The sequence below is a fragment of the Phymastichus coffea genome, unplaced genomic scaffold, assembly GCF_024137745.1.
Source record: "Phymastichus coffea isolate CEN01 unplaced genomic scaffold, Cenicafe_Pcof_1.1 PCOF00065, whole genome shotgun sequence".
Classification (NCBI taxonomy): domain Eukaryota; kingdom Metazoa; phylum Arthropoda; class Insecta; order Hymenoptera; family Eulophidae; genus Phymastichus; species Phymastichus coffea.
In genome coordinates this window covers 648,894-674,604 of record NW_026706876.1, presented here as the reverse complement: position 1 = coordinate 674,604, position 25,711 = coordinate 648,894, and the positions used below count along the sequence as shown (strand labels likewise).

General features: G+C 38.5%; 2 protein-coding genes across 7 annotated transcripts in view; one reads left to right on the top strand and one right to left on the bottom strand.

Moving 5' to 3' along the window:
* The window catches only part of LOC131667397 (protein ST7 homolog), a 172,120-nt gene that overhangs the window by 90,702 nt on the left and 55,707 nt on the right, over positions 1–25,711 (top strand). The gene's annotated exons all lie outside the window — the stretch shown is intronic.
* The window catches only part of LOC131667394 (hemicentin-1-like), a 36,855-nt gene continuing 27,836 nt past the window's right edge, over positions 16,693–25,711 (bottom strand). For all 3 annotated transcript variants that reach the window (XM_058940777.1, XM_058940778.1, XM_058940776.1), the window contains 6 exons: positions 25,277–25,421; positions 24,707–25,000; positions 23,887–24,276; positions 22,412–22,735; positions 17,545–17,822; positions 16,693–17,155 (listed from right to left, as the gene is read on the bottom strand). In XM_058940777.1, the coding sequence (XP_058796760.1) occupies positions 16,841–17,155; positions 17,545–17,822; positions 22,412–22,735; positions 23,887–24,276; positions 24,707–25,000; positions 25,277–25,421 (1,746 nt within the window). In that variant the 3' untranslated portion in view covers positions 16,693–16,840. The remainder of the gene's footprint in view (positions 17,156–17,544; positions 17,823–22,411; positions 22,736–23,886; positions 24,277–24,706; positions 25,001–25,276; positions 25,422–25,711) is intronic.

Below are 25,711 nucleotides of genomic sequence, written 5' to 3'. Positions count from 1 at the left end.
AGGAGAGAACGTTGTGTGCGGCAGAGAAAGAGAGAGAGAGAGAGAGCGGTAACTCGATGCGAAGCACGCGAAATAAATAAAGCAAATGCACTTATAAACCAGCCCGGAAAAGGGGAAAATGTAACCGCCGAGAAGCTTTAAGAAAACATAGAGCATCTTCTCTCTAACACGCGCACGTACACATACACGCGCACGCGCACACACACAGAGGAAAAAAAGAACAATTCTCTCTCTTCCATCGTAAAAAAATCCAAGCGTCGTTTTCGCCGACTCGTGTAATGAAGGAACAACGTAATTCTGAGCAACAGGGATACGGAAGGAAAGTGAGGAGATGAGTTACGTTCTTTATCTGTTTTATACGACTTTGGCTATTTTATTTGGCTCATCGATGTGAATTCATTAAGGGACGGTTAATTAGCAGAAGGGAGCATTGGTAAAAAAAAGGAAGAAAAATTGACTGGCGTCGTAAAGCTTTCTCATTAGCGACCACTTTGAGCTGCAGCAGGAAGAAGGATAACTTTGACGTGGGAAGAGAAGAGGCTGCGGAAAATGAGACGAGATAGCGTGCAGTTAGATGCGGTAAGGGGTAGACTGGAAAGAGCGATCAAGTCGGCGCGACGAAGTCCGCGCGAGCGCATGTGCGAGCGTTTGCCCGAGGTGGCAAATTATACGCGAGACTAACTGATGGATTGCCTCGCGTGCGGCTGCAATTCAATTTCTCATTTGGGCAGACGGACGTATTATTGCTCACGCACTCGCTCTCTGCCCCTCTGCTGGAGAGACTTTGACGAGGATATAAGCAAGCCCAAAGAAGAAGCAGTAAATGGAGCTTTCTTGGCGTGGTATTTTTATTGATTTGTTGAATGAGATAGATGAAAATGCAGGGCTGCCGAATTAATGAAAATGACAAGCAAGAGATGAAAGGTCGAGAGCGGGCTTGCATAGACAATGGAGTACAAGCCCATGGATGTCCGCTAAAACGCTAACTGCATGTTTATTGTTCGGTCGTATAGCTTTGAACTGGAAAACGGGCTTAATCCTGGCATTCATGCAGTGGGCATTTTGTTCTGAATGAACATCGCGTGCCCCCTTCCGCGTGCCAGCGCGCCTCAATGGGATTAACTCGGCGAACGCGCCGCATAGCCAGGCTAAGTTTCAACGTGGAAAGTGTCGGCAGCAGACTTTCCCGCAGTTTCACGAGACAGCCAGGGAGTTCGATAATGGCAGCGGCTTGGTTTTGATCTGGCAACGCGATAATGCTGAATTCCACGTTAATAGCCCTAACCAAGAGAGAGTTTGATCGCGAATGTGTGTTGAGGCAAGTTTATTTCAGTCTGCGAACTCGGATAACTTGAACATAAACCACGCGCGCTGAGAAGGCAAGTGCAAAAGAAAAGTGGCAATTGAGCATGTTATCACTGAAAAGCTCTGGACAAACTGCAATTAGCAGTCAAGCCAAAAGCGGGCTAATTGTGCAACGCTAAAATGAAACGTAATTCATTGCAATGAATACAACTTTTCAAAGAGATAGAACAAATTACTCTGCTAAATAAAGTTAATCAAAGAGTTTCAAACTCTACCGGCAAACTTGAGATCGACGCTAGTTGTGTAGAAATAAAAATGCGCAATGCAATACGGCGATGAAAACGAGCTTTCAGTATCCGCGTTCAAGTAGTAAGAAGCAGATGTAGGCAGACCAATTCGTTTAAACTTGAGATGAGCCCCATCGTGGATAAAAGGCTAGTACGGAAAGTTCCGCAGTACGATTGGCGTTCAGACAGTTTAGAATTATTGTTTAACACTGGAACTTTCGTCAGTAATCGTTGAAAAGTTACAAAACTATTAAAATGACATTAATTTAGAAAAGAGGATCTATGAGAGTCCTTCATAAAAACCAAACACGTTACTTACTTTATATATATCACTGACAAATCATGTCAAAAATCACAATCATTATTTAACTCTCATAAATGTCTGTTTTGATCTTTCAAATGATTTTATACTCGATCAAAGTAAAAATACTGCTGATAAATCTCCCTCATTCTTAAATTTAAAAAAAAAACACCACCAATGTAATTTAACTAAAATAAATGCATGAATAAACTAGTTTTTGCCACAATCTCTACGACGTATCATTTAGCATAAATAAAAGAAGAGTAAATGGCAGGTAGCGCGTGCACGATCGCCGCGTGCGTTTTTTTCTATCAATAGAGCTAGAAAAGCAGGCGTGTGACACGACTCGCCTAGCCATGCGTGGTTGACGTTCACTGAAGTGCATACCTGCACGTGTAGTTCGCGCATGGTTGCATTATATTGCGAGGGGGAACTTTCTCTCAACGTGTGTTACACCTGCATTGCTTGATTGATTCATAATTATCTTCTAGTAAGAGTTTTATGCGCCGTGATGACACGTGCGGGATATTATTAATATGATATTATTAATAGATGAAGAGTCTATTAGAATATATCCAATGATTGATACACACGGAACTGTGCTGATTAATTATTTACAATGCAATTCTCATAATGGCCGTGAAACATTATGCATAATTCAAGACTAACACCATTAATCATTATTATAACAATTAAATCATTATGTAGATTTGAAGTTCAACAAAAAAACACCATTAACCGAAAAAAAGTTTAATCTACAATGTTTTATTTAAAAAACAACTAAATTTCAATTGCGAAAATGGTTTAGATATAATCTTTTGAATTGCACTGAAAACAATCTAAAAAAAGTCATGTCACTTGTGATTGCGAAAAGTACACAGAGATAAAGAATTCAATCGTCTGTAATACGTGTGATCCACCAAAGGATGAAAACTACGGGGTCAGTTCGTCACGGGTGAAGTTTCCTAATCTCTTTTTATTGTCTGTAAGACGACGTGTCTCACAAGTTAAGCGCTTTGCCACCCAAAAGCGTTGGTACAGAGAGCATTCAACATAGAACGAACCTTATTTACACAATCGGATCAGTGCACGCAAAGTTTCACTTATCTCAGGTTCAAGTTTAAATGCTATGGGCAACTGACGGCGTCGTCAATTTTAAAATTAAAACACTCATCGTGAAAATATGCCAAATACGAATTGTAGTATATTTCATGACGGACTATAGATATAATGCTATAGATTTAAGTAAAAGTCACTTTCTTTGTTTGTCGACATTGTAATATCATAATAAACTAAGAAAAAATGGTAATACGAATGAAATTGAGTTATTTATGCTATCAATTACGTAATTGCATTTTTAATTAAAAATCAATAATTGTACTAGAAAAGAGATTATTAAAGTAAGCGCTTTTTATACTTTTCCAGTCTACAGTATTATCGTTTATCTTGAATTATATTTGTAATAGATCTACACCGCAGAACGTAAACGTTAAAGTTGATCGTTTTTATATACAATGCATCATCGAAATCCAATCATCAACGGAGCAAAGCCGCAAAGTAACGATTGTTCTAGTAAATGAATGTTCAGTGTGTAACAAAGATTCGATTAAATGTATTTGACTATTTGCGTGAGGCTTCGGCTTGTGATTAGCGTCATTTGTATCGATAGAGTACGCTATTGCATTATCTGATACCCACACGGCGTTACTGCCTCGATTACGTTTGCTTTAATTAAATTCCACGCGCGCCCCCACTAGACAAGAATTCTATTAATTGTCCCGATATTTGCCAAGTATACGAGGCATTTGCCGAACTTACAGACAAAGTGATTATACAATAAGAATAAGCTTTACTAGAGCCTCATCTAGCGTTTGGCAAGAAGATAACCTTATTTCAGTAGGTAACAGCCAGTAGTACGAATCAACTTTACATTTTTTTTTCGTTGACTTTATCAGCCAAGCTCAGTTTAATTGGCTGTGCATTTGCACTTATAATGAGAAAAGTTAGCCACCACCCGGCATTCGTAGGTTTCCCCCGACTATATACAGCAAAATGCTACGCGCCGAGCCTGATTCCGTTTTCCGCAAGTTTTCCCCCATTGTGCATCTGCTGTTAGCATCCATGACATACAACTTCTTTGTTTTTTTTTTCCTTTTTTTATGCGACTACCTTGCAATAACGACGGCGTCTCGCACGCTCGAGCGTACACAGGTCCTTTTAGAAAAGCTCGCGAATTAAAAGGGCCGTAAAAACGCCAGCAGAGAAGCCATTTCATTACCGTCGCTGTATGAATCGGTAATGACGACGACGAGGCGAAGCGGAGCTCTCTTTCTCCTCACCTGAAAGCGAAGCCAATCCAATGGCTGCTCTGCTGCGACGGACTTTGATGAGTCAAAGGCTGGCTACGGTTAATTAGCTGATGGCTTGATCAAATGACTGAGATCTAATTTGTTGTTAATTGTGTCGCGCGAAGAAGCCGATGGAGCGCGTTGTTAATTTTGCCACTCAGCTACCCCACTGCTTCCACCTCGTCTCAGCCCTCCTCTAAAACCCGACGACGTTACACTTGCTATTCTGAGAGCACGACTTTACTCGACTTTCTTGCAGCTCAAATAAAAAAATACTTTTTCAGAAAGATATATATTTTTCTGCTTCGGTTATTTCGTAAAATTCGCAAGTCAGCGATTCAATTTCACAGACCCAAATCGAAAACTAAGGTATTTTACATTTTTGTTGGTTTGTATTCCAGAATACATATCCCGGATTATAAATTGAATAGTTTATACCATGCTTGGTAACATTCCATTCATATTTTTTGCTTAACATATATTCTTGAATGTTACACTTTTTGTTTGAAATTCAAAGACAGATAACTCGAAAACACGAAAATAGATATACTTAATTTTGCAAGATAGCCATAGAAATTATTATCTCATTATTAATATTATTGATTACCATTTTGAAATTATTAAAGTTATTTTTTATTGACTTATTTAAATAAAATTACTAGAAGTAAACGTTTGTTTATTAATAATTAATTATTTGAATATAAGATTATTGAATATTTTTGAGCAAGTGTATTTTCGATTTTGATAATCCCAATGATGTATGCACAAATGTTGATTTCCATTTTATCAACATTTGATCCCTTCGATAAATGACTTGGTAGATTTCGTAACAGTACCGGAACACTAAAATTTGAACAGCTTTCTCTTCTTATATGCATTCGCGAAGACTTGCGTGTAAGTGACATCCAACACACTAGAGACAAACCACAGAGGAAAGATAGAAGAAGTAGGCCATATATTTTTAGCTAAGATACATTTCGTCATAAAAAAATATTATTAAATTCAAAGCATGTTTTCTCCTCACGATACAAACTTCGACCGAGTTTTATGCCGAGAAATCAGAGCTTTTTTTCGATAATAACGGCCATAACGAAAAGAAGAAAAAAATGGAAGATAATACCCGCAGCCGTCGAACAAAGCAAAGTACAAGAGATCTGAAGGCGAAGTAAAAAAGGAAAAGAAATAGAAGGCAGAAGCTCATAGGGGGACAATATTCCCTGCAGGTATGTTATTCTCGTACATGACACATACGGTGAAGACAGGTTTTGCAGTCGATGGATTTTCCATCGAGTGGCGTAGATCGAGCCAGAGGGACAAGAGATATTTGCCCATAAATGGCTGCGATCGTGCATGCGAAGAGCGGACGCACACTTGATTTCTCTCTCTCTCTCTCTCTCTCTCTCTCTTACTCTCTTTCTTTCTGTCAATCTTTTTGTCTCGCGTACGTGCTTTTTGCATCTTATATTTTTCGATTATGGTCGCTCTAGTATGAACTCGAGATATCAGTCGAACACAGCTTTTTCCCTACTACCTACATTTGCGAATATTTCCCAGATGCATCGTCGATTTTCCACTCTCGTGACAGATGTACTTTGCCTAGCGCCAGCGCGGCTCGAAGCTGACGATGATCGTTTATTTTGAAACGTCTTTTCTTTACAATTTTTCATTGCCAAAGTATATTTAGAATGATTATAATTTGCATAAATACTGCCACCAAAATTCAATTTGAAATACTATCCACGAATAAGGATCAATAGTCGCAAAGTGAGCCCCTCGGTAATTGAAAAGTTTGAAAGCGGTAAACAGAAATCATATGAAAAAATGAATACTGTTCAGCGTGGTCACAAAAAAATGTGCGGATATTCTCCACGCGTAAAATTGTTTCATCAAGTTCGGATTTTTATATTTGCCCTCGCAATAGCGAGGCGTCCAGGCGAATTTGCAGAAGAGCATTTTGTTTTCAATTTTCCGGCCTTTTAATACGGCTCGGAACGCGCGAGTGTGCATGCTGCCCGTAAATACGCCTCTTTCTCGCTTGGAATTAATAACGCGCCCACTCGCCCGCCAGCGAATCGTCATTACCATAATGACCGAATGTAATTGGAATCAAGCGGCTCGAACGCTGCTCCGCTTCTATCTCCCTCACTCTCCCTCTCCCTCCTATTCGCGATGTATAAAAAGGAAAAAGAAAAATGTACTAGCATTGATCAGGAGGATTTCGCCATTTCCAGTTATATAGGATTCACCGAGAGAGCTCTGCTCGTGTAATACATGGTAGTCGATTATTTCGCTTGGTCTGCGTGAGTACGATTTGTGTGTTTCCGCGCTTATTCAGATTGAACGTACGTTTGTTCGATCTTTGTTTTATTTTTTCATCATTCTAAACAATTATGTAGCTCTGTATTAATATTTGCATCGACGTATTTGATTTGGATAGAAACTACGGCTTTAAAAGAAAGATTTTATTTACAAAATTTTTTATACTTTTCATGAGATCTGCACAAGTAACATTGAGCATTGAATAAACACATCTATATTTATGCTATAATATGGTTTGGTTTTTCAGTTTCTCGATAATGTTTTAATTATTATATTAAAGTCCTTGGGTCAATATATTACTGAGCAAACGTGTCCTATTCCATCATCAAATAAACAACTTGTATTTTCAAAAGTTCACCTAAATTCTTGTCGGAAGCACAAACAATAGTTCTGGGCAAGTAATAACTGAGCAAAACTTTTATCATAAATTAAAGAATGTCTCTTTGATGCGGAGAGTGAAAAGATTCCATAGCCGTGGCAGCAGCAGTTCGCGCGTAAGAAAAGCAGCAAGTCCAGACCATTAAGTAATTCAACGAGGAGAGAGCGTGTAAGAAAGAGAGAGAGAGAATGGGAGCAGTGGAGCGATTTTTAGGGGAAATTCATCCGGCTCCCCCATCTGGCGTGGCGAAAAAGTTTTTGGCGAGTCCGAAGTCTGATCGAATTCATGCGATTCCTTTACTCTTGTCTATTATATACATATATGTATGTATAGCACAAAAGAAAGACTTCGGCATGCCACGCGGACGCACGAGCACATGACCAGTAAGGACAAAAAATGAAAGTCGAAGCGGAAACTGCCTATGTGGCGCGCATAGCTGGCCTTATCTTCCGAGAGCAAAGTTTGCGAAAGAGAACTCGCGCCGACCAAGCCATCCAAGAATTATACTCCAACTACTCAGCGTTTTCTTCCACTGCTGAAAAAGCCTACATGAATTTCATATAAACATGTTATCGTATATGAAATTCACATAAAATTCATTTGAAATTTATAAAATATTTGTTGAGGATATCGACCGTCGGATCCCGGGGGGCTGAATCGCCCTCGCGGTGACCAAGAATAGGCGCGTAGACATCTTTAAAAGAAACAGGGATGACGCGGTTAGTCGTAAATATTTAGAGCGCAACAGACGCGATGCGGGGAAAATCCAGAACGTGGCGAAGACAGACAAGAGCGTTGCGGCACATGTGTGCGTAATATGCGGACCTCACGGTGAGGGGCTAATGTTGCGACCAACAATGGAGTACGTGTGCGAGCAGCGTATTTATGACGGAAAGGAGACATGTGATCGAAGTAGTGCACAAGGCAACCTGCGATTCCTTATCTCCTTTCCGTGTAGAGCGCGATGGCATGCGCCGGGACCTGAGCTCGATCCATTGACGTGGGCGGGCGCGATAAGCGTCTCGTCGCCGTAACAACCACAAGCTATAAGTAGCGATGAAAACAAGCTGTACCTCTCTGGAACAAAAGTTCCGAGTATCGGGGCATTTTCGCTAAGGCAAGCGCAAGGTTTACCCTAGGTCGATAGGTTGGCGAGCGAGGGGTGAGCAAGAGAGCGAAGGCGGCAAACCATCGGAAAAGGCGTGAAAAACTGTGCACGCCGAAAGCCCACCGCTGCGGCAACGGTGGGGCAAAAACACCAAGGAAAAGGAAGAAAATTCGGCCGCTCGGGCCGCTCGTGCAGCGAGCACGAACGAAAGTCCGTCGTGAGACAACTCTCAGCTAGGTTAATCGCTCTCGAAAAAAAAATCGCGTAGACCAAGTTGTTTTTTGTATAATTTGTTTGTCAGTTAGTAAAACAATATAATAGAAGTTTGGCTTCGCGTTTTCCACTCCCCTCACCATCATTTTCAACAATTTTTTTACAAATTCTATATATGAATTTTACTTGCATTTTGCGCGAATTTTACTTGAATTTTGCATGAATTTTACATGAATTTGAAATAAACTTGATACATATATCAAATAAATTTCTCACATCTTTTAGCTGGATGTGATACATGATTTTTGATGGTACATTTGTTTTTATTTTTGATAGTATAAAAAAATAGCAAACGTTGCATGAAGCCTAATTTATTTCGAAATAAACTAATTAACAATATAACATGAAATAAATATATGAAAATTATTTTTCAAAGCAAATATTTCCGAACCTATAAATAATTAAACAATAAAGTTGTTCAATTTTCATAAAATTAGTTCTTCGCTACACAAACTACAATTTTTCAAATATCGTTTGTCTCTATTATTTCTTCATGAATTTATAAATATTTATTTCTTTGTACAAAATTTGAATATCATTTTCGTTTGAACTAATTTAAATAAAGTATATTCTTTTTCCATGTATTCATCAACTATAAATTCTACAATAATAGCCAATAAAAATGTCATGTTTTGTTATAGCAAAAGAATTATTTGAACGTATACAACTCTTTCTATTCTAAGTAAATATATAAGCACTGATCTTTAACCATTCGATCGTGAAAATTTGTATGATCAGAAAAATGTGAATAAAATTTAATCCATTTATCATCAGTGGAGAAAGGATTTTCAAAACCCCAGTAATTTAACTAATTTTTCCGTAAATCTAAATTTTAATTGATGACGAAATCTCAGGGCAGGAGAATTTTCATTAAGCTCCATATCTTTTTTTCAAAATTAGTGAGCTATTTTTGTATTCCATTTTCAGACAAATTTGATGGAGTACCCCTTTCGCTGCATTTACTATACCTACAATAATACCGCTACCTGATTCGTATAGGTAACCATTATGTGCAAATTACAGATACCAATTTATCACGAGTCGAAATATTTTTCTACAATAACACAAACGATATTTTTATGTAACTTATTATCTTTAATCAACTTTGTGATATACTATTGCTTTTTATGATATGAGTTGATTCAAGAATTAATTTCTAATGATTGGCTTACCTTTCAATTTTTATTAATGAAATATGATCGAAGACGAACATAGAACCATAACTATAAAAGCTGTTTTACTATTCCTAACGATAAACAATTTAATTCATCAGGAATGAAACCAGTGCAACAATTATAAGGATCTATATCTAGTAAAGAGGATTACATTTTTATATCGCAGCCTGGGCACGAAGACGTTAAACATTGACTCAAATCTTTTAGAGTCTCATTACGGGTATATTTATCTGGAACTTTATTAATTAAAAGATATTTGATGACTTTTTTTGGTTCGATTTAACAAGCTCACCCGAATGATAAAATCAGTTAATAATATAACAATGGTAACACATGATAATATTGCCAAAAAGTAAAAATTAGTGAGCGAAATTTGAATGTAAATTATTGTTATGCAATGATCGGTGCGTCAGATTGTTAGACTTATGTAATAGCTATTACTAGGATAAGGTATTTAACCTGTTAACCGAGCGGGACGTATAAATACGTCCAAAGTAAACAATATCGGGTACGGGTAGGACATATGAATACGTCCTCGATATTTATATTGCGCCCTGGAACGGGCGGGACGTATATTTTACTACTACTATGGTAATACGTCATTCATACACGTTTAACAGGTTAATATTGAGACATAATTAATTCATATACGGTTAACAGGTTAATATTGAGACATAATTGTCATTTATATATTTCATATTATCTATCAACATAAAAGGAGTTTGCATGAAAATAAAATGTTATTTATACAACGTCTTTCGTTTTTTATTGTGCTATCAAAAATAAAAGAGTTACATTCCTCGTTTAATATTAAAAATTATGTATAAAATTCATCTGGAATTCGTGGAAAATTCATGTAAAATTTGCACAAATTTTATTGAAAATTCACAAAAAAAATTAATACACTAAATTCAGAAAAAATGTGCATCCCAATTTTCGGACAATCCATGTATAGATTTCATGAAAATATTTTATAAATTTCACGCGAATTTCATATAGAATATTTACATAAATTTCATGGTAAATTTTTGTAGATTTTTTTCAGCAGGATCGTCATATCCCGAGGGACTGTTGTGTTCTCTTCGCATCGCTAATCCTTCTTTTGTATTTCGGTGTAGTAGTGAATGGCAGCGCGTGTACATGGAAATTGACTCATGCACCGAGGATTCGCACGCAGTCTTAATTACGACAACAATGAAATGCGCGGCAACGAACAAGAGGAACAAGGCAAGGCGGCATCGCGTGGATGATGAAAACGCGAGGGTTTACCCGCGCGAGTCGCGCGTCATTGCAGGGATACATCCGCGATGTCGACAGCAACGCAATTAACGCGCTTCCGTTCGTTACACTTAGGGAATTGCTGGCGCAAGTCAAACGGGGCTGTGTCACACATCGCGTTATTCAATCAGTAAGCGCGCAACCCTGCATGTGCGCGCGAGAAAAGCTCAGATTAGCGAGCCTTATAATGCACGCGCCGCTGAATCTGGCCGCCCCAGCCGAGCCAAACGTTATGCCGCACGAGCTCGCGTACTTGTCTAGCTGTCTGAGCGCCTCTTCCATTATATGCATGAAATTTCTCGAAAGTCCGCGCATGAATCGCTTCGCTTTTAAGAGGATAACGACGATTGTTTTCATGCTATGCCCAAATCCTGTTTGCTTTTCAGGCGACGTGCCAGCTAATCTGTTTGTATGGGGCACGAGATCAATGTAATTTAGAGAAACCTCGGTTGCAGAAACCACGTGCCCGGCTGTTTGCCTGGCTAACAATAATGGATCTGCCCCGAAAGTGCGCTTCTCGACAAAGTCTTCTCCCTCCGCGTGTTCTTTTCCTCTCACTGTCTTGATTTACATCGCATTTAAAGCATCGACAAGTTCCCGTCTCATTTCAACGCTCCTCTTGCTCGCTTCGACTTGCTGACTTCATTAATTTACGCGGCCATTTATTAATTTACGAAGCCAAAAACGTAAAACAGCCGAGTAATTCACATGGCAGCAAAAAACGGTGAAGCAGTATTGACGCTCTTTTGCCCGAATCGCAAAGTGTAGTGCATACATCAGTTGATGCCTCGATACCTGATGATGTCGACATCGACAGCGCAATCATGCGCTGACGCATAGCGCTCAATCGGAAAGTTATGCGCGTTCTCTAGCTTGATTTTACGCGTAAATCGCTCGAGTTGCTGATTGCGATGATATTTTTCAAGTCCAATAAACCGAATGGAAAATCGCTTCTTTGCTAAAGTTTGTTTTTACCAAATTTCACTCTTGATCGACCTTATTTTAAATCAAGTAAATGTAAATAACGTTTTTGCGATTTGGGTTACGCATTAATGCAATTATTCTACAACCGCAGTAATCGATGAGCAAAGTCCCGTAAAGAGTAGTTTTTTCATCATCGAACTAAACATTACATCAGTAATCCAATATGAAACACCATTTTACTGAACTATAATCCCTATGTAGCTCTGTAATAAGGAATTGAATAATAAACACGTTTGATTGTTTAACGCGCCCGTTGTAATAAAAATTAAAAGTAAAAATATAATAATCTGGCGTTATTAAACTTGTGAGACCGTCGCATAGGACTTGCTATAAGTGGGTATCAGACGAGCATGATGGGAACAGAGTAGGACATGACTACTCTTGCGCGCAATCCCTGACTCAGCTGGCGGTGCCATCTCTAGGTATCCCCTCCGCGTATCTTTCTTGCTTCCCCTTTTCTGCGGCGCCTTCGACGCTCAGTGCGGGCTTGACGAAGGCACTGTCGCTCTGGCTGTTTTATTAGTAAGACGTCTCTCCCGAGAGCCACGTCTGAGCTTCGCTATCGGCGACGACAACGGCTTGAGAACTCTTATCTCCCCTAGCTTTTCCCCTCGGCCAGACTTGAAACTAGGACAAAAGATAAGTGCTCCACCGCGGAGTATTCTAGATGATCAACGAACGGCCACTTCTCTAAATAGTAAATTAATTAAGACGTCAAAGTGCCAGCAACACCCAATGAGTCGCGAACAAGTCCCTTGGTATATTGATGACATAAACGAAAGTGTAAGGACAAATGCAACACCTCTTCCGACAAGTTTCTCGATGTAACGATAAGAAACTGTAAGAGAACGATTCGAGTTAATCTAATTTTTCCAAGCAGCCTTCGACTCGACGACGACAACTGCGATAACGTGAGGGAAAAGACACTATTAATAGAAAGGGATAAAAGCTCATGCAAATCGTGGTTATATCATAGAAGTGCGCGCACGCATAGCTGAACGGAGAGTAGTAACTCATCATACAAGCCTTGGAATACGTCCTCCCGGGATAAAAAAAAACGAACCGATTACATCAGGCAGTTACGTATTACAGTTTACAGTACGTTAAGCCGCTTTCACTCTGTATGTTAGCTGTCTCTTCCTCTCGAATGGTCATTGGCTATCCGATTGTCAATCTAAATGACCGATGCAGATCGCATGATATGTACGTAATGCTCCAGCGACGACTGATTATTAATGAGGGGCTATACGTCGGCATTGAATCGTCGTGTAGCGCGTTAATCCACAATTTCTCGGATTTAGCTATCGGTGCAACTACCAAACTACGTCAGTCTGAAAGTGTGCTGCAACGGATCGAATCGCTGAAATGAAAAATGAGGTATAGGTATTTCAAGATATAGTGACGTTCTTTTGCATATATATCGTGTTTTCAACTTTCATTTAAATTGAAAATTTGAGCAGAGCGATTTTCATGATTAAACTTGCAATTTTCCGTATACGTAACATCGTGCGCGAGGAAATGTGGTGCGTAATCGTTTTTGACTTTTAACCCTGCAAAAAGGCTGCGACGTGCGCCTGCCGACTATAAAAATCCATATATATTCAACGCCAAAATACATGCATAAAAGCCTCTTCAAGCTCTGACGCGATACGCTGCACGCGTCCCGTAATACGATCAAACAGATGCGATGTTGATGTTCAAAATATGTGGAATTTCTTGCGACAAAACCAAATATCACACGGCTGAATGGAACATTGAATAAAAATATGCTGATGCTGGATTGGAAAGTGTCATGATTATATCTGACTTGAAACAATGCCATTCAGTTTCGATTATCAGCGAAGTGAACATTGAAGTGTTAACGAAAAGTAAAAATTGTAAAACAAGACGGAAAAAAGGCACCGCTTGACGCCTTGTGCCACTTGTAGAAAATGGACTTTGCAAATGTTCTTTGCCAGTTCCCACGAGAGAGAGAGAGAGAGAAAGAGAGAGAGAAAGGGGGGGAGGTTAGTCCTCAAAATGCTAATGTAGTCGCCTGCCATAGCCTGGCGTGACCTGTAAACTTTTACATTCCCTTGCAATTTTCACTTTCCGCAAGGAGTGTGTCGGGCAAGCAAGCGACAGCAATAGCGGTGAAAAACAATTGAAAAGACAAATGTCCTTTCAACTTTTCAATCCCGTTCGTTATTCATACTGATAGTAATGATCTCTCTGCATCTGATATCCTCTCTAGAGCATCTTGAGACAGTGCAGCTTTGCGTCCGACATCAAAGAATCGCAGAAGATCAAAGGTGAGTGACGTACATATACATATATAACGCAGCAATATCTCACAGCCAAAGTAATCTGAGAACTTAGAAATCGAGTTACATAGCTGCTTCGTCAATTTTCGGTCGGCAAGGAATACATCTTCTAGATAATAACGCTTTGCCTTGAAAGAGCAATGTTTGCTGCTGTTGGTCCGCGTGCTGAAAAAAGCTGTGTGTACTTGTAGTTGAAAATGAAAAAAAAGACACTTCAATTCTAATTTTCTCCCGACGGAACGAATTTCTTTTGTTAAAGCGCATCCTTTGAGTGGCTGAAACCGCCCATAACTTTCTCAAACCAACTTTTGTCAAAGACATTAGAATATACGATAGAGACAAGAAACCAGTAAATTGGTCGTTTAAGCAAACTATTGAGCGACTATTAATTCAACAAAATCATTCTAACTGCAAATAGATTTTATAATATCTTTTAATAAAATGTTTCGGACCATCACAATAATGGGACAACTGAAGACAGATTAATCGTATAAAATCATTTATTATTCCCAATCCACTTAATAGGCTTTTAATTTTTGGTTTCTTTTCCAATATAACTTATCAACTAATTTCAATTCGTTACATAATTTCGCAAGACCAAGTAAATGCGAACAAAAAAATTGTCGATCAAAATTCATCAACAACTTGTTAATTATTTCAGTTCTTATTAATAAAAAATAAGTAACGTGTTAACTAATTTATGCTTAATAATTATTTACTGTATATGTACAAAAGTGCTTTACGAATGGTGTGCGAAAATTAAAACACGCATATTCATAATTGAATTCACACTAGGACAATTAATTGACAGCAGCGATTGAAAATTAGATTAAAGAGATTTATTGCAAAAGAAGTTGGCGTACAAGTATGCTTGTAAAACACTCGTCTTTCTAAATATTGTTCGTAGAATAAATCGTGTGAATCGTTGAATAGTTTTCATAATTACGAGGAGCCGCTGCTATGTCGATATTGAAATGTTAAACTCGTGAGTAGTGCTAAATCGTTTATTTTCAAATGGCTCGCATGAAAACTCACTGGCACTAGAAAATTGAATATAACTCGAGACTATTGGATTGATCATAAGTTAACTAAAATGCTATAAGACTGCAGCAGCACGTGTAAGATGAGACACGAGGGTTTAGCAGCTTTGCGAGAGTTTATTTTCAAGGGAACAGTTTATCCGACGCGCTACATGTATCTATTGACAGATCGTAGCCTCTCTTTCTTCTTCTCTCCCTCCCTGTCTGACTCGATAGGAACACGCGCAGATTGCTAGCAATTTATTTCACAGGTGCGCGCAATTCGAAAAAAATCGATCGCAAGCTATACATCGCCTTAAAGCTCTGATTTATCGTTATTGGCGAGTCGTTATCGCGGAAAAAAGCCCGCACGTGCGTTCTTTTTCGTCGCTATGATATCAACAGTCGTGGATATTGGATATGTGCAACTGAAACTCGTTAGCTTTAACGCTGATCAATCTTTCGATTCTCCCGCTCGGGCTGCGCCATTTTTCTTAATATCTCACGACCTCTTTTATTTTTTCTGGAGAGTTTGTCTTCGCGAAGGAAACGCGCTCTTTCCATTGCTTTCACGTCAGCTTTGAAAGCAGCCAACTGTGTGTGATCGATTATTCTCGCTCAAAGTATTATTCATTCGTGTATCTCGATGGCTCTTGTATTGATTTTCGCAATTTTCGAGCTCGACAATCGCTGACAATCGAGTGATAGTTAGTTATGATAATTCCTCTGGATAAGCCAAACTTTCCTCTCTCGCTATTTCAAAAGCGTAGAGGCAAACAGAATAATTTTGCATCATCAGATGCGTAAACAATTGCGATCGACAAATAATCAAGTAATGCGTTAACGGATGGATTATTTAATGATCGATTATTCTATTGGCGGATTATCAAACGGCAGAGTGAGTTACACGCACGTTGCTGGTCCACGTTAAAGCTTTATGCGAGAATTATAATTGGACGAGACATTGATTTGACGTTTTGTTGTATAAACTGATTTTTGTTTGCATAATTGATTATGCGAACGCTAATTGGTTAAGCGCGTGGCGTGCCTGCTCCATGATTTATGTTGAACCATTAAAGCGGCGCAACGTGATAGGCGATAAATTTTCAGGTGTGTTTGATTTATCCATGAAAATTATTTGTAAAATCTGTCAGAATCTCGCAATTACATTACTCGAAATTAATTCGAACGATGTAAATGATGAATGTTAGGATAAATTTTAACTCTCTTTGCAAATGCACTGTTATGGAAGAGTAGAATTTTTAATTCGCGTGTAATTATTCGGAGCTTGCCCAAGGTACTTGATATACGTACCTGAAAATTATGTTGGAATATCAGCGATGTCGTCTTCAGTTTTGAAACTCGATGAAGAAAAAACTAACGAGAACTTTAAATGAACGGAAAGTTTCAAAACCATTATCCCTCGTTTCCCGAACATTTTTTAACGAGCTCCTAGTTGACTTACCAATAAAGTTACTTCCTCAAGCAAAAAAATGTAACTTTTAAGTTTTTATAATTCGCGTGGATTTTCCTCTTTACATTAGTAGAATGAAGAAAAAGTAATGACGCACATCTAAAATGATTAGCAATGACAAGATTAACAACGACATTATCTTTATTGTCCATATGTACAAACACCAAATGTTTTGTTGTTGTTGTTGTTCCACACGCATAGAACAGAGAAGAAACAAGAAAAGGGTATTTCAATCAGAGTGCGAAAATGAATATCACTGGCACTGAAGGAGCTCAGTCCACTGCACGTTATATACAACTCTCCTGAAGCCTCAGGCTCTTCGTGTAGACGTCATGAGTGCCGTGCACAGGTAAAGTACTTGGTCTAACACCAGGACTACCACTGCAACCCTCAACGAGCAGCTGGCAACCGGGTAAAAAGCCATTTTGCCTCGCACTCGTTCTCGAGGCTATCACGTCGGGATTCTCCTCGGGCATCATGCTCGACGCCAGTCCAGCGGTTATCGACGACGAGGTCGACGTTTGTGCAAACATCTCGAATTGACGGCCGCTACTGATATCCATGCGACACGGCTGTTGCTGCAACTCGTATTCCTGGCGTATCTGTTGTAGGGCAAACAACAACAACGAAAGAATGAATTTCAGTTTTTTTTCTCTCGCCATGTCTGCACGTGTGCGAGCCTGTTATTGATAAAAACTTTCGCGGCGAAAAATTTTGTATTATCCCAAGGTGACATCGCGTTGTTTGCACAAAAAAGTGGCTTCGAAACATATCCCGTTGTCGAGTGTCAGTATATATAGGCATATGGATCACTGAATAAAAATAAAGACCAAAGCGTATGCATAAATATAAATATGACTGATGACGATGTAACAAAGTGCGACGCTATCATGCATCCAAATACAGCTAATGTAAGAAATGCAAAGAACAGCTTGCTTCACAGTTATTCCTCGTCATAAAGGTAAAATAACGCGAAACCATCTTAACTCACCTTGTGCTGACCAATTTGCAATTGTTGCTGCAGACTAGCTGCTCTGAGTCGATCGTCATGAACAGCCGTTGCGTCTAGAGTGTCGTTGCCGGAGGCAGCACCAACAGCCGCGGTGTAGTGAACGACGCGCGTCTGCGTCTTGGTGGATTGCAGTGGTTGATTGCGCCGATGAAGCGTCAACGTCACACCCACCACGAGTATGCAGATGGCAGTAATGCCACCGGCGAAGCACGCCACCAGGAGGCTGTAGTCGGTCGCGTAGTTGCTCGAGTCTAGACCTGCGAATACCGTGGTGTGTCACCAATGCGCGCACCATCCAAACACAAGCCCCGTAGGCCATTATTTCAAGTGCCATAGATTCAGATTATGTTTTGATAGGCGCTTTATCCTACTCTCTCTTGGGGCTGGAATATGCTCCCCAGGACATGCTATTACTGTCCTTTGCGTGCGATCCTTCAGTTATAATATTTTTGCAAAGTCAAATACCATATCCGCGTGACTTACCGATGAAATCGAATATAAGTCTCAGGCAAGATCGACAAAATATTCTTGAAATTGATGTGGAGACAACATTTTAATCAATAGTTAAAATCTTTAATATTTTATTCGAATTTAAAAAATAAATCAGCCAAAGATGATAAAAATAGACTTATCATATATGCTATTCGCCGAGCTTCATTCATTGCATTCGCGTATCTTCGTACAAGAGTACTGCGCGTGTAGAAATTGCACTAACTGACCGTTTATTATTTCCAGAGCCTGCACCCTTGCTGTCGCGGCAAAAACAAACAGAGAGATGGTAGTCCAAAACAAGAAATTCAATAACCAAATAGTAGACACGTATTTACTCTTTCAAACTTTTTCTCAAGACTAAATAATACACCAGATGACTGACCATCGCATCTCCTGCTGTAGCAGCAGGTTGATCCGATACACGTAAATATGAAGGCAAATTCGAATAACAAGATGAAAGTGTGAAAAGTGAAATACAGCGCTTGAGTCCTAAAAGAAATGACGCTGTGCTTGTCGTCGAAAGAAAGAGAGTGAGTGAGAGAGAAAGAGAAAGTAGTGGCTACGTACTATTTTAATATTCAAACGGCGTAGAAGCTAGAGTTTGTTAGTCAACTGGACAGCCCGTCTTGCGATGTATAAGCTCGCGCGAGCACAGATGAATCGAAAAAGATGGTTATCTCTTTCTGTCTTCAACGCTTCCTTACTTTTCCTTCTCGCCTATAGCTTTCTATATTTTTCCTTGGTTTTATTTGATTCCTTAGATTACACAAGCCGACAAAATTTGAAAAAAGTACATACCACTTTTTTTGACAGAGATGTGACACATTGAAGTATAATAAATTTGCATTTTCGCAAATATCGTTTCTGCAAAGAAAAGTTTCGCTAAAAAACAACAAAGGTAAGCCTAGCAGGATACAGAGATGTAGCAGGCTGAGGTTATTGCTTAGCAGGGTACAGGATTCTTTGGTTAAGGTTAACTTGGGATATTATTTTATTTTTTAGCAAACATGAAAATTCCAATTTATCATACTTCATTCTATCATATCTCTGTCTAAAAAAATGATATTGAAATAATGAGGAGTGCATTTTCAGAAATAAAAGTTGCTTTTCAAAATACCGTCATCAAATTTGAAGAAAAATATTTATTCACAAAGTTACAGGGGTTGAGAAATAGCAAAAAATGTGTTTTTGACGCTTTTAGGTTAGGATATCTCAAAAACTAAGGGTGATGAAGTAATTCTGAGTTTGGATTCGGATTCTGCGCATGAAATTCCTTCGGGGACATCAGGTCCGGTCTGTGGGTGTGAAAATGTGTTGGCCCGCGTTTTTTTCTATTGCTAAACTTATTAAAAATTAACAATTTATTTAATGTAGGTTTTCTGACCTAATACGAATTTTACTACTGCAAAAGCTTTTATTCATTTTATGCTTGATTTCAAAAACGAATACATATCTTAATAGTTTGCGAAGCTTCAATTTTAAATATTCGCAAACTTTGATAGATTTTGGCTGACCTAAGCTATGTTTTACTACTAAATAAAATAGTAATCGCGAAAATTACCCAAAAATAATAAAAATATGCACTTCTTTTTCTTAGATTTAATAATGATAGTAATAATTTTTAATAATAACAATAATTTATTGACCATAGAAATAAATATTTCAATGGCATTTCCTTCGAGGTAAAAATGTGTGGCTATGGTACATTTTACTGTTGGAGTTTTCTTTATTGTGGTGTAAAAATCGTTTTTCAGATTTTACATTTGTTTGGTCTTACAAAATATCATGATTCCTACTGATATTCATTTGTTCCTAAAATTACTATTTCTTAATTTTTGCCTTGTTAAATTTTTGGTTAATTGTTTAATTCATTGTTGTATTCTATATATTAATGAGTCACAGACCAATTTTGGATTCTCTTTAAATACGTATATCATTCTAATTTTGTTTACTGGATAGTATTTTTTAATTTTATTAAATCAACAAAAAGTTTTTCCTGTTATTGTTGTAATATTTTTTTTGTCAAATTTGTATCAAATGCAGCAATCAAAGTATAATGATCTGTTAATGTTTCGTATAATTTAAATTTCTGTATATCAACTTTTTCAATGTGAATTGTTTTCAGACGGTTTAATAATCCTTTCAAGTAATTATATAAAAATTACACCATGATAGCTCGTCTTTTAGTCATAAATAACAACAATTATTCAGTCTTACGAGGTCAATCCAAAAATTTCGACAGTGAAATGAATCATTGTCACTCATTCGACTCATTTTGGTTTGCAAGATTCTAAATGAGATTATAAAAATTAATAAGCATTGCATCTTTGCTGTTGGATTGAACTTTGCAGTATTTATTTTTTGTTATGTATAAAATTATGTGTTTCATCATCTAATGTTTTATGTTAATATTAAAATCTTCAATGATTATGTGGTTTATTATATTTTTACATGAAACTGTACATTCTACTAAGTTTTTATGAAGAAATTTTTATCATCAGTATGAAATCTATATAATTCCACTATTGTATAGTTAATGTTTAATTAATGTTATTTTATAGTTTAGTATATTGGAATTTTTTAAAATTGTGTATTCGATTCTATGATATTACTGAAGCTAAATTAGAACGCGAACTACCCTTAGTCCTTGATGTACATCACAATTAAACATCATAATCCATCAATCGACTAAGTCAAGCGCGCACGATGATATCAAAATGTACACGCATATAATACACGAATAATCGTTCGATCACAACGGGTGCAATTATCTGTTACTGCAAATCGAACGAAATCGCGCCGCGAAAATTAACGCGAAGCTCTCCAGTTGCAGCAGCAGCCTGTCAGTCACGCTGTCCATTAGGTCACTGCGTGCCCCTAAACTCGCGTCGTCGTCGTCCTTCTCTCCACTGCCCCATGAGAATGCAAGCGAGGCCTGTTTGCAAACGCAGCGAACCTACCAATTTGACCTAGCGCGCTCGCCGAGGCGAGAGTAAGGGAGAGAGAAGGTAAAACATGAATAACCCATGAGCATGGAAATTAAAGACGATAAATGTGCCCCGAATGAGACAGTCGCGCAAGCGTGGAAAAGGGACTCTGTTTTATGGGATTTTAATTCAGGCCAAAGCGAGCTCGCTAGAGTAGAGCCTTTTTTTAAAGCTAGACGCTCGAAAATACGTCATCCCGGAGGAAAAAGAGACAGAGAAAGAGATGAAAGAACGTTGAGCAGTGAGTTTAATCGCATTTCTTTTGTGTGTGTATGTGTGTGTGAGAGAGAGAGAGGAGATAGAGCGCGCCTGATCCACTGAGAGGAAACGGCGCACGGTGTGATGTAATGAAAAATGTTGAATTTTACATTTATACTTGCAAGAGCCTCACGATTTTGCTTCTTATTTTTTTATCGCTGGATATCTGTGTGGATCTTGTAACCAATCGTATTGTTTGGTATTAAAATAATAATCGAAAAAGAAAAAAGCCTAATAATAATATTCTAAACGTAATGTACAAAGTATTGCACATTCACCAAGAGATATATTAAACACCGTTGTCCAAAGAATCTTTTGAAAATTTTAACTTGAAAAAAAGTGCCACTGCGTGGCAGCTCATCTAACTGAATATTTATCATTCCGCGTGCCTGCCTGTGAGTATGTGTATGTGTACGTGCCGTGTATATATAGAATGATTACATTATTATTCAATGCCTCGCGTGTAATGAGTGAAAATTTCGTTGAGCATTCACTAAGAGAACCTTCGTCACGCGCACATTTTGTGGAGAGAGAGGTGCAAAGTTTTACTAACTTATTAGCCGAAAAATTGTACCTCATTGAAAATTGCAACAGAGCTAAGCGACGCACACACACACCATGGAAGAGGTGCGTTAGATTGTCCGTTTTACATACGAGGATCTTTAAATGAGCAGATGAAAATAGAAAGAGAGAGAGAGAGAGAAACAGACAGAAAAAGGAAAACTAAATAAATATGGCTCTGGTGTATACACTCTCGCTCGCAAGGACCTCGAAAAAGAAGGGGGAACAATAAGCGACCAACGCAATTTTTCATCGCTTATCTTTATGAGCAGTTGTTATAATATCTGCGAAGCACTGAACGAGCTGACATACTAAGTGTGTTAAATTTAACCGTTTTCAAAGTTTCGCGAAAGCCTCGATTAGATTTTCAACTAGTTTCCTTTTGAACCGCTCTAGCGCTTAGATTAGTCTCTGGAGTTGATAAAAATTCTAACTTTACTTCGAACAAGCGAATGTCCTCTCGGCCAACGAACAACTCGAATCGAAAGTCATTTGCTTTTTCGACATTTTTGTTGTTCGAACTGTTTTAAGAAAAAGAGGAAACTCACCGGTTGTGTACATAGCGACCCCCTTGAGAGTGACTGGCTCGAGCACGACAGGGTCACTTCTGCCCTTAGCATTCACAGCGTAAAGTAACATTTTGTAATTCCTGCCCGGTTCCAAGCCTGGCACCTCGAACATTGGTCCGAGCGTGTTTGTCGATACTTTGTCCGTGTGGTTGATGTAGATCGTGTTCACGTGATAGACGTTTTCGTCGCTGTAAACCTCCAACTCGAAACTTGTGATCGGTAAACCGCCGTCGAAACCCTCGCTACAACGCACTATTAACCAGTCGACGTCTCTGGCGTCCGTCGTTTTGAAGTCTTCTTGGCCTGTAACGTTATTCAATTTACAGCTTTAAAGCATAACTCTATAATAGACATTGTCAAAATGCACAACGTTCGGGAGCTACAGAAAGATATTACATGCGATCAAAAAGTTTTAAGCACCGATAATATTCATAATTACAAAGGAAAAAAATTATTTCACAGTCGATTAGTGAATCCGAATTTCCTCAAGAGTATTCCATTTGTTCTTAACCTGCGGCATTTTTCTCATTCGCGCTATTTAATAGCTAAAAGTACCTAAAAGAACTCTTTTACCATAGTGTTTTTATTGAATTTGAATATTCAATTCAATCGGTATTCATCCGTACCTCGTTGCTCTTCAACGAGCAATTTAATATTTACAAACTTCGTTGCTCTTCAGTTTATATTCAACAATAGTTTTCAGAGATAATAGACAAGCAAACTATCTTGTTATCGTACATAAAGCATAGTTGATCAAAGGCACTCGACACGGTAAACGAGCCAGGCAAAAAAACCGACGAAGTATTATATTTCAAGAACAGTAAAAGAGAAGTAATACAACTTCCGTGGCTGAATCCTACACCGTTTTAACCCCCCCCCCCCCCTTACTTCACAGATAAAGAATAAAATTATTTATAGTCTTCCTAAGGATATAATGTAACTTGCAAGAACAGTTAATTATTATACTTGCTGCACTTGGATGAGCTTCATACATGCTTGCGTTTTTTTTCACGAGGTTCAGACAAAACGATGCTCTTGTGTAATACGATTCAAATGAAAAATCTTATCATGCACGCTATTTTTTGTCTTTTCAGTGGACTGCAACATATCGATATTTCAACAAAATTTTACAATTATTTTTCCACTTTCATAAGCCAATTTATTAACATTTGGAGCGCGTGTATCTCAATAATGAAGTTGCATTCTGATTCACTGAGTAAGCTAAACTTTACTATCTATTCACAATTCACTATATTCTTATTTTTGTAGATAATTTTATGCAAGTATTTATCAATGAAGCAGCTGTACCGGTGTTCTCATAAAAGCCAAGAAACATAAAACCATCTTGCATCGAACGATCATGTGGCTGTATCATATTTTATATATATATATATATATATATATATATATATATATATATATATATATATCCAACAAAGAAGTATTTGACTCACTCATACGATAAGCATAAGATCCCGTCGACTGTACAGCTGAACAATTCTGCAGTGGATACGGTTTGCCAGCGACGATAATTTGAAAGAAACATGGCACCTTCTGAGTGCCAATGGAATTGATGGCATAACAAGCGATGGTCCCGTAATCCATATCGCTTGCAGGAGTATAGTTGAGCCTCGAGCCATGCCAATGGCTGGTGACTAGATGTTGGGGCTTCACCTGAGCGAACTTACTCGTCGGCATGTTCATCAGCTCGCCCGAATTGTTGAATGTCCACTGAAAACTCGTCGGCGCTGGTTTCGCCTGCACACCGCACACCAGCGATATTGTCTCGTGTTTCAGGGCTCCGACCACCTGTGTCGTCGTGCCGTCTTTGCACACCGGCGCATCTGTCATATTGCCAATGACGCATAATTTTTAGACTCTCAACAATTCACGTAAAGCTCTGCAAGTAATAGCGCGTCAAAAATTTCAACGAGCATCATTTATCTGCCATTTTGCGTTTATTTTTAAAAGTCACCTGCGAAAAGTAAAGCTTATCCGAGCATTTAATTAACTAATTAATTAATTAAATTGCTAACGTATATATGCCGACAATGTTGTCAAAGTTTTGGACTAACTTGAGCATCAAGCAGTAAAACAATGCTCATTGTGCGATACCTCGAGTGAGAAACACATACACACACCCAAACACTCAGAAAAGCAAGACATGGTGCTTCGCGAAACTTGGCTTAATTGCTAAATCCGCCATGAGGGAACGAACGGATGGCTCGAGTCCTTAATTACTACAACGTAGAGAGAGAGAGCCAAAGTACTCACACTGTACATCAAGCTCGACAGGAGCGCTGATGGCTTTGCCTTCGTCGTTAGCAGCGGCACATGCATAGTCACCACTGGAATTGCGCGTGACTTTTTGAAGTACAAGCGAATTGCCACCGGGGATCTTGACATTGGCCATTGGATTGTGGTGTATCTCGCGGCCGTTCTTGTACCAAACTAACTTGTAGGCTTTGGGGTTTGATATGACTTCGCACTCGAAATAAACGTCGTCACCTTCGTTTATCGTTGTTGCCCGCAGGGTCGAGCCGAGTTTTATCGTCACCAACGGCGCGTCTGTACAACCAGTTTCTGATTAAAGCCTACAGCTCCCTTGCGATGTTACTATTGTTTGGGATAAGGAGCTTTATATCATGGCGAGAACCTAGCTATTATTTACTTCATAACGAGATAAAAGTCGTCTTCGCATAAGAGCTTTTGTTTCGTGAGGTGAATTTTGATGCTTTTAACAAGTTCAGGATTTGAAAGCGCGGACAGATTGACAAGTAATAAAGTTTGAGGGAAAGCTTGCGAAGCATAATTTATAGGATAGATCATTATTTTTTAACTCACAATGTATGACCAAGTGCCATCTGTCCTCGAGTGCACTATCGTGAACTACAGGATTCTCAGCTCTGCAAGTGAGAAATTTATTGTCATCCTCCATCGTTGGTACATAGCTCATTATACTCCTTGTCATGTTCTGACCTTCTGCGAACTGATAATACAACCGTGGTTTCTATTATCGAGCTTATCACTCAATGTCAGGCTACGTAAGTTTTCAGAATGTTTCAATGTTTTTCTAGTCTATTTCTAACATATTTCACAAATTTCCATTTAACAACTTAAGATCTTTACACTAATTATATCTCAGAGTTCACCATGACCATGAAAGCTTGTTATAGAATTTTACAAAATAATTTTGAAGAAGAACAGTCTTTCCTTTTTATTTGAACATTTTCAACTTATAAAGCAAAGCTTTTCAATATATATTAAATTTATTACAAT